General features: G+C 36.6%; 1 protein-coding gene across 2 annotated transcripts in view; it reads right to left on the bottom strand.

The window, feature by feature from the left end:
- Positions 1–234: 234 nt before the first annotated feature.
- Positions 235–9,905, bottom strand: part of TOX (thymocyte selection-associated high mobility group box) — a 298,724-nt gene continuing 289,053 nt past the window's right edge. Inside the window, exons 7-9 of one of the 2 annotated variants that reach the window (XM_004679854.1) lie at positions 9,367–9,753; positions 2,914–3,065; positions 235–2,562 (exon numbers count right to left, since the gene is read on the bottom strand). In XM_004679854.1, coding sequence (XP_004679911.1) covers positions 2,526–2,562; positions 2,914–3,065; positions 9,367–9,753 — 576 coding nt within the window. In that variant the 3' untranslated portion in view covers positions 235–2,525. The remainder of the gene's footprint in view (positions 2,563–2,913; positions 3,066–9,366; positions 9,754–9,905) is intronic. The other variant, XM_012723069.1, reaches the window with a different exon arrangement.

The raw sequence follows: 9,905 nt of genomic DNA, 5'->3' as shown, positions 1-9,905 counted from the left end.
ATGTACAGTCCGGACTTGGGTTTTCTTAAAGGTACAGGATTCTCAGACAACACCTCACTATACAGGAGCTCAGGCAGATGTGAGGGAGGCTCAGTTTTTAGGAAAGAACATCTGTGCCTGTGGCAGCCATGAACCGCTGCTGCACCCCATCACTTCTGTCATGAAATTTATTTGGGATTTCTCATCTGACTGGGTCTGTCCTTGAGACTGTAGACTATTCAAATAGAATACGTTCACACATGATAAGGATTTTTATTTATGATGTATTTGCCTTTATTTACATTTGTTATGTACTGTTTTTGGTAATGAGTTCCAACACTCTCTCTACCCTGGTTTCACTCCTGCTCTAGAAAAGCTATAAACAGCATTGTACTTGTAAAAACTGCCTGTCAAAGTCAAATCTGGTTGTTCTTATCCCAGTAATTACCATCTCAGTTTAGACTTAATGCAAGTGAAATTTTTATGTTACTATAATATAATAAATAAAAGACATTAGGTAATTAGTAGTGCTGGTATATTTCTAAAATACTAAACAGATAAACAATAAACTGTGAACTTAATCACATGAGTTCTTTTACAGTTTCAAGACAGGAAAATTAGAGCTCTCAGCTACAGTCATTTTAATAATCACATTGGATCTGCATTATTTATTAGTTATTACATGCTCAAGTGATTCAAGGTTGTACAATGCCTAAAATCATTCCAAAGCAAGCATACCTTTTGTCTTTTAATTCTGACTGGAGTATACAATGCATATATTTGTATTTCATTAAATTGCTAAGAATATTTCACACATTCCATGAAAGAGACATTATCCATTCTCTTGATTTCCAACCAGACTAGCTTTCTTGATACAATCCTCTGTGAAGAAGGAATTTGCCAGCCCTTTTGATATAACAGTTTTGACAACTTTCAGCCAGATTCTCAATGTTTTTGGTTCCCTAGCAAATGCTTTCTACCCTGAGAATTCTCTTGGAAGACCCAGGAATTCTAGAAGAGAAGTAGTTTGCACAAAAGACAGTAAGAATCTCAAGTTCTATCAAAAGCTTTCAAGTTGGAATGCTTTCCCTTTCTTTTTTTTTGCTGTGTGCTTACTCACCTTTCGTTGAGGGTTGTCATCTGGACAATTTGCTTCCCATTTCCTTCTTCCCACTCTTGGATATTGTGAAAAGCATGCTGTTTGAGGAATTTTGGTTGATTCAACTTTAATTATCTTTTTTGAAGGAGGGGATTTTATAGAATTGACCAAAACCAGCTGAGAACCAAGAAGCAACTTTTCATATTGAGAACCGTCTGTTTAGTCTTGGAGCTTGTGTGACTTTTAGGGCAATTCTCTGTTCTATTGTCTGGAGAAAGAAAGTTCTTGAATGTCATTTTTTTTTTCCATCAACCAAAAAGGTAGAAATAAGGATTGGTAACTTTAGTTTGCTGCTAAATGAAAAGTAGGTTTGGCTTTATTTATGTCATTGTAAAAACTAAATAAGTATTCACACCAAGCGTGATTTTTTTTTTTTGCCAGCAAAAGTTAAAACATCAAAGAAACCTCTTTCAAATACTAACAAATTTACTTACAAACACCTATATTTATTATTTCATAAATAGGCGCAACAGGTTCCATAAAAAAAGATTAAATACAGACACAGTATGAAGAAACAATAATGCAGAGCCATATGTAAAGGTTGTAATTTAGCTGTTTCCAATCTGTTTCTGCATCTAATAAAATACCAGGTAAGCATTTGGCAGTTTTATACATAAAAGGACTTAAATGACATTTACTAACCATTACACAAAAAGTGATACAAAAAAGCAATTTTTCTGCAGTACAAAATAAATGTGTTTGCACTTCCCTTAGCTCTAGTTTCTTTTTGTCTGATCAGTGAGACAAAGCCAATTTGTTTTTAAATTAATATCATTTGGGAATACTTTTTTTCAAATATTTTGAAAATATAGAACTATTAGTCAGTTGTCTTAAAAATGAAGTAAAAATATGAATGTTTGCCAATTTAACCCCTATTGTGAAATCAATAAACTGGAATGAGCCAGTTTGAAATTACAATTTAGCTACAAAAACATTCACATTTTATACTCTAGGAGAGTGTGACATAGATGCTATTTACAAACTTGCTATGACTGCTACATCAAGCCATTTAAAAAGTCTTTAGTAGTTTCATATAAACACCCATTATGAAAACCAATGGAAAATCCAGGACTTTTATCCGAGACATCTACAGTTGCTAAGGCAGTTACTATAGCGCAGCACTTCACAGCAAAAAACCAACATAAAATCTGAATGGTCCAAATTTCCTTCAGGGAAGAAGAAAAACAATGTTCATAAAGGATTAAAAAAATAATAAAGAAGCATGACTATTTCTTCCAGAGTGGGTTACCCACAAGCTCAAATGGTCCTAAGTGCTTAGCAACTTGTATATTCTAATAAAATGGAGAACCGCCTTGACTGTACAAAGCAATCCACGGTGAAAAGACTTCCCTGAATTCTTCAGTGGAAAGAAGAGGTGTTCGGACTTTCAGGTAAGATACAGTGCTTTGTCCCTCTGCATGCCCCTGTATGAAGAGGGAACAGACAAGGCGTTGTTACCAAAGGTGTCGACCTGGGGTAGGAGGTGGGTTGCGGGGAGGGGAGGGACGTTGTGTGTGTGTGTCTACTTGTTCTTGTACCGTTAGTTAAATTACATCTAAAGTGAACAGGGACATAAAGCCATCTATTCTTGGAACAAGGTACTGCTTAGAAATCTTGGGTGCAATGTCTGTTGTTTTTCTAAGTGTGAAACGTTTCCAGAACACATTTCAAAAAGGAGGAAGAAAAGATGGATCTTTCCATCAACTAGTGAGCAGGGCACAACATGCATGCTATGAGAGGTGTTCACCACCAGATGGCGGTAATCGGCCGCTTACCCACTACTGCAGTAGTCGTTATTCCAGTCCACCGGCTGGGCGGGAGGATTTCTGCATCCCGAACGCACATACTCCATTGCTTGGGTGACCACTTGTGCAGTCGTAGATGTAGGATTGATTATAGTCTGATAGTCGGGTTGAAGAGTAAATCCCTGGAAGAGAAAGTGAGCCCACAAATAAGGATCACTTTTTTTTTCTTTTTTAAAGAATACAAGCATCTAAATATTTATCCTTTGTTTGCAAATACACAACTACATTCTTTCTTCTGCCTCCAAGGGGGAGGGGGCGGAGTGGGGGTGGAAGCATGGGGGTGAGAGTGGCAAGCTTATCAAGAGGCCCAGAAAACTTAAAACAATGGTAGAAAAGAGTGCTATATACTTCACTTACCTTTTGTAAAACCCATTTATTTGTCTTACCTTTCTTCACTTAACCATGTGGTAGAAAACCTTTAATTATACTCTTGAGCAGTAAACCACACTGAGAAACAATTTAAAATACAGAGAAGCCAACTCAATCAAAACAAAGGAAACAAGACCTAAACCCTTCAAAGTTTATGTTTTCTGTCAACCCTAAAGATACATTAATAGTTAATCCCTCGAATATGCAACAGAATCTCTCTCTTTTTTTGAAGGATTCAGGCAGCAGGTGGCTGAGTGTTTTATTAGACTACACCTATTCACATATTGTTCTCAAAACCCTTTTTCTTCATTCAGTAACAAAGGGACCATCTGCTTCTTCTTTTATTTGTACTTCTTTCTCAGCTAAAAAATTTCAACCAAAGCTTTTTAACAGTTGTTGGACTAATACTGGGAAAGAGATTCAAAAAAGCTTGCCATTGGAGAATACAGAGAAGGAAAAGTGTAAGACAGAACAAATATTTTTAATTGAAAAGTCTATTAATTGGCAAGTAATTATCAGACTTCAGGAACATTCTTCTAATACACTAGTATGGGCAAGTGTTGACTTTTAATCGTAGCAAAACTATTAAAATCCAAGGACAGAATCTCTGAAGTATATCGCTATATTGAATAAACAAAAAACATTATACTCTAAGATTTATTTTTAGCTTTATCTGGTGAATTCAAGAGTAGCATAAGCAAGCTTTGCTGGGAATGACCAAAAAAGCAACTTAATTAATCTCGTGGTTGCCTTTTTCTGCAGCAGATTTCATGCAAGGTTTTTAACCACTGAAAAATTAAGAGACTTAAAAATGCACAATTCTTTATTGCCATGTAGGGTGTTTTGAGGGCAAAATATTGTTGGATTTTTGCCTTTAAAAAAATCAGGAGGATAATTAGAGGATTGTTTTTAACTAAAAATATTTCATTAGACTTTGATTTGTGCTCGAATGTCTTCTGGGTAAATATTCCAAGATCCCTATTATCAAATGCCCTTTTTTTTCAACATTGGCTTTAAGATATTATTTTCCATTTTAATGATTAAGACTTTAAGCTTTGAACTTCCACCAAAGCTGCAGATGAAAGACAAAACTGAATGATTGGAAGGAATTCATTCAAGAGTTGAGAATTCACCCAGACTGTTTTTTCGAGGCTATAAAGACTAAAAGAAATAGGATATTTCCTAACCTAACAACTGATATATTGAAATAAGTGTATTTGGACAGATACCATCTGCACCTATATATATTTTCTAAACTAGGGAGATTTTAAAAGGAAGAGATGAATAACTGGATGTTTGATTCCCCAGTCCTTTCCAGTGCAGTTTCTTCTCTTTCTTCAGACCATCCTATATCTGTCATGCAGGGAGTCTCACTGGCTGCAATGAAATGCATTCATTTCATCATTGTTCAATGATGTCTTCATGGGACTTATTCAGCTTTCTTGAATTCCTCTTTAGTGTCTAGTATGAAGCTGAACAACAAAAAGGAAAAACCCCTAAATTGGGGATCTTTGTGTTGACTTTCACTTTCACCCCTGTCATAAGGCTAACCTTTGGGATCTTAAGAGCAGTTTTTGCATTGCTTATTGATTTTCAGGCCTAGCACACACTGGTGACTCAATAAATCATGTTTTTCAATAACTAAAGTTTAACACAGACTATTGAATGCTACTGTTGGAAAAGCGAAAGGAGTAAAATATGCAAATTCCAGGGCTTTCCTATCTTTGGAATGTAAAGATCTTCATATTGCATTTTTGTACAACGGACAAAATGAAACCCAGAAGTAAACATGTCTCAAAAATAGCCTAGTTGAAAACATCTTGAGTTAGGTGAAGGTATGGAAACATATGAGAAAGTGAAAAGTAAACAAACAGAAACCAGCTTGATTCCATTTATTTCACAGAATCCAACCAAAGAAAATCATTACCATTTTTTCTATGCAATGAAAATGGTTCTTCAAAGTTGGGTGAGAGACTATCGTGAGAGCATTAATTTACAAGCTACCCATTTAAGTTAAGTGGATAACTCAAATTTTATGTTATCAACAAAGTTCAGAGATTTAAAAATTCAGCTAACTTGGTGCCTACATTTAAAATTGCTAATATTAAAACAACCACGGTCTAGGAAATGCATAAGCAAGAAAAATATAAGCAAAGTCTGAAGTATCATTATTTTGCTTGCTTTCAATTTGAAAAAATGAAACATTCTTCTGAACACCATATGAAGATGTGCTGAGGTCAAACCTAGAGCTAAGTACATTTTTATTATTGATGCAAATATGAAACAACAATGATGATATAAATTTTTTGAAAAATGTTTGCTTAGCAGTCTAATTAAACAAGACTGAATATTTTGCATTTTAATGCTCAAGAGAAAAATCACCAACTGTTTTGTAGCATGCCTGGAATTCTAAATTTCATTTTCTGGTGCCAGATTGAAATAAAAATAGGAAACATGATAAAGATTAATTTGATGTCAGAAGGGACATTTGCTCTTTAATTAGATTTCTGTAGCCCTAGCAGTCTTGTGCCACCATCACAAGTCCTAAAGAGCCTGCAGCCCAACCAAACAGTGATCCTCATATCCACACTTTACTGGGAACTAATTTCATTTCCTGCCTGTCTGGAGAGGTATTTTCAACAGGCATCAATGTTTTTGTCTTCACAACTGATTTATTCATCAATCTCAATGTGATTTTTTTAAACCTTTAAATTACACCCAAATTCTAAAGCAGCTGTTTATTACACAAGGAAATTGAAAATCTGTCTGTGTGATATCATACAAAGATTTTTTCTTAAGGTTATAAAGGAAGTTGACAGATATTAATGATTTTTTTTTTCTTTTGACCTCATTCAACAATGTAGTGAACAGAAAAAAAAAAAAGGAAGAAAACTGGACCAAAAACAGTAGGTTCCTGGGTTTAGTGTATAAAATACTATTCTAGAAAAAAAAATGAAACTATTATTCCTGGTAAACCAGACAATCATTTTTGTAAGATACATTCATTTTGAAAAGTAGAATAAACTAGCTAAAATAATACTGAAATGTGAGTGACTTAAAATACAGTAACCATTGACTTTCTTTTTCTATTTCTATTTTTGGCATTTGAATATGTGACCATGGTCCCCTGATCCAGGAAGCAAACAGGTTGAATTTATCCACAACCTCGTGTCACAGCCGGAGGCCAAAGACCAACAGCGGTGACTTGAACTTTGGCTCTGGCCAGACTGTTGTGATTGGAATAAACTGAGTGTCATCAAGGAACCATGAACTTTGATGCTGATTTTAGGATTTTCAATGTACTGGGGCTGTCGGTCTCCAAGACCCTACAGATCCTAGTCCAATGACCTGTCTGTGAATCTGACCTTATGGCCCATCAGATTCCTTCCCAGCTCCTAGAAAAGCCCAGCCCGTCCCCCATCTTAGTCCTTCCAGCTTGGAGCCATTTTCCCTCACTACCCCTCTGTCCAGGACTCCCCAATTCACCCTTCCTACCCTCCAAAATTTAAGGGCTTCCTTCTCCTCTCATCCTTCAGATATCTCTGCCTGCTCTTGTTAGGGACCTTCTGTATCTATCCCAGCTAAAGGCTCTGGCTTTCTTCCATCTCCCTGTAGTTTGTCCTTTTGTTTTAGTTTGCTCACAGGCTCTTAATAATTTATTGGTTTATCTTATTACCATCCATTATTCTCTGCCCATCCCAGTATTGATATGAGCTCCTTGGGGTAGGGGGCAGTGAGTGGCCTCATTACCTCTTCAAAATTTATCATCCAATTTCCAGAACCTAGGCAATACCTGGAATGTGTTAGGAGATCAATTATCTGTTTTTGACTCAATGAAAGAAATTGAGATTCCAGAAACTAACATGTAATTTCTTCCAATATTTAAACATTTTTACTATCTGTGCTATCACTGGTACATTAGTTCATTCAACAACTGATGATCTAACATGACCAAGGCATTGTTAAAAGCATGTTAGCCACTGAAGTCTTTGCAGCTATTTACTCTCCATTCTGGGTCCATGCCATTTAGTCTTTTATTATTAATGTAAATTGAATCAGGTCCTACCATCTCAGTAACACACTTTTTTGAGATATACTAATAGAACAGACTTACCGATTGATGAATAACTTGTCCAAAGTAATCTGTTCCATTTTTCCCCCTATTTAGTTAAGATTCTACATGGAACAATGAATTTTTGGAGTTTTCATATGTGTCCTTATATTATTTTGGAATGTTTGAAGCTATTAAGTCAGTTCCTCTAAGGTGTCACTATACACAGACAAAGGAACCATCTCCAAGCGAATAAATAAGATAAAAATGCATCTTTTCTGGACAGAACTCAAACCCTCCACTTAGTAAGGACTATGCTCTCTCTATTTCTTCTTGAGCAGCAATAGCCCTGAACGACAGGATCATTAACAGAACAGTGGCCCTCAGCCAATGTAGCACCCTTGCTCTGCAGTCAACTCACACAATTTAATGTTGGTCCCTCAAAGTCCCTCATTCTTTATGCAAACACTGTTGGGTTTTTAAAACAGAAAGTGACCCAAGGGTGTCCCTTTATTTAGAGTGTTATCTGTTGTAGGGTGGAAATTTGACACCATGAATATCACTTGCTGTAGAGAAAGGCAAGATAGCAGAAGTTATCTCTTCTTCCTTAGTAAGTCAACAACTAGCTGTTGAATGTAGGTCAGTAAGTTATCGTGGCATTATCAATATCCTTGACTTATAGAACAAGGAAGATTTCAGTAAGAAATGGTTCCCTTGCTCTTCATAACCATTTCTTAAACTAGGTATATTGAAAAACCCTCCAAATTCTTTGGAATCACAAGTTCTCCAATGCAAAACTGAATAGCCTGCAAGAAGGATTATAAGAGAAAGACAGTGGTCCCTATAGTTATGAGTCTACACTTTGATTTCTGAACAGACCTTGGGTTGATTTTCACCTCTGATCTTATGGATCTTATGCTAAGCCTCAGACTCCTCGCCTATAAAATAAAGGTAATACTAAGATCTGCATTGTAAGTTGAGAATTAAAGATGAGTGAAGGTAAAATATTAAGGTTTGTGAAAGTTAACACTTAGAAAGCCTGTCTATAAGTGTAATAAAATAATGACATTTGATTGCTTGTTCTGACCCCTTCCACCCCTAGTCCAACTACAGGCTCAAATTCTACTGAGGGCTATATTTCAATTTTAAAGGAAGGCTGTATTTGCATATTTCAATATAACTGAGAAAAACAAAGTAATTGGATTACAAAAGTGATAGATGAATTTGGTATGATTTGTAGTTCTTAGTCTGACCAATTTTTTAAAACTAGATTTTCAAATTCTTGAGTGCTTTATGTTTAGTTTAGCTTATACCATTTGCTCTTCATTTTGAAAATTTAAAATAACACCAAAATTCAAACGTAAAACTTGATTTCAAAGAAAACTTAAGCTAAGATTGCACACAACTGGTTTCAATAATTGGGGAGTGGGCATGGAGGCTTTCAAACTTCCTGTGTTTTTCCAATCTGCAGAAGCCAGATTGCTATTTAAAAATAAACCTTTGGCTTAAATGTTCACTTCTCGGGATTTTAAAGTTGTACCAAATTTGATATTTCTGACCAGAAACTGTGGGCCCGATTTTTTTTTTTGCAGCATTTATTGGACTCAATGGGCTTATTAATCAAGACTTTCTCATGTTTGCATGATACATTTTAAAAACTGCATCCATCCGTTCCACAAAGATCTTTAGAGAAGTTGGTACCTCGATATAAACGCACTTTTCACAAAAAGGCTCAAAACAGGAAGGTTGGTTAGACAGCTGAAGACTTGTGAACATCATGGGAAGACACCAGTGGTTAGGAAAAGAAACGACTGAACTATCATTTTTTGTGCTCCTATCACGCTGCACAAACACACGTGTAAGTTATATATTTCAGAAAGCAGTGTTGAGTATATTTGATTAATCACTCAATTAGCTAAGAAAGCACGTATCCATCTCACTCGTGAGGTCTGCAGACCCTTCTTCCCAGCACTTCTAAAGAGGGAAGAAATGCTTGCACGTACCTGCTGCATGGTGGGAGAATGTAAGGCCGACTGGACCTGCATGGGGAGCTGGTTCCCAAGGGGCTGCTGCATGGCAAGTGGCTGGTGCTGTTGCATGTTGAGATGCTGGTGAAGAGGTGGACTGATCTGGAGGGGAGGAGGAGGGGACACGGCCATATTTGCTATAGAGACAGTCACTGGCATTTGGTTATTCGGCTTGGGTGCTATGCTCCTGGGGAGACTGGGATGCATGGCAGTTAGGTGAGGATTCATTGCTGGTTGTTGGTGATAGTGGGAACTTAGGTACAGAGCTGAGTGGGCCTGGCTGGGCCCATGAAACACTGACGGCTTTGAATTGATCAGCTGAGGAGGTTGGGATGTCTTAACATCAACAGGTTCACTGTAGCTCTGTTGAGGAAACAAAGAGCAGAGTTAAGAGACTGGTATATGTGGTGTTGATTCCTATAAACTAGGCATGCTTGTTAGTTCACTCGTGAACCTTCACCTGAAGCCGCACCTGTACTCTTCTTGATTCTCTGATTGAATAACCCCTCCACTAT

This window comes from Condylura cristata, unplaced genomic scaffold (assembly GCF_000260355.1).
Source record: "Condylura cristata isolate star-nosed mole 26May11 unplaced genomic scaffold, ConCri1.0 scaffold00009, whole genome shotgun sequence".
In the NCBI taxonomy this organism is placed as follows: Eukaryota; Metazoa; Chordata; class Mammalia; order Eulipotyphla; family Talpidae; genus Condylura; species Condylura cristata.
The sequence above is the reverse complement of the archived record's forward strand: the minus strand, read 5'-3'. Positions and strand labels throughout refer to the sequence as shown.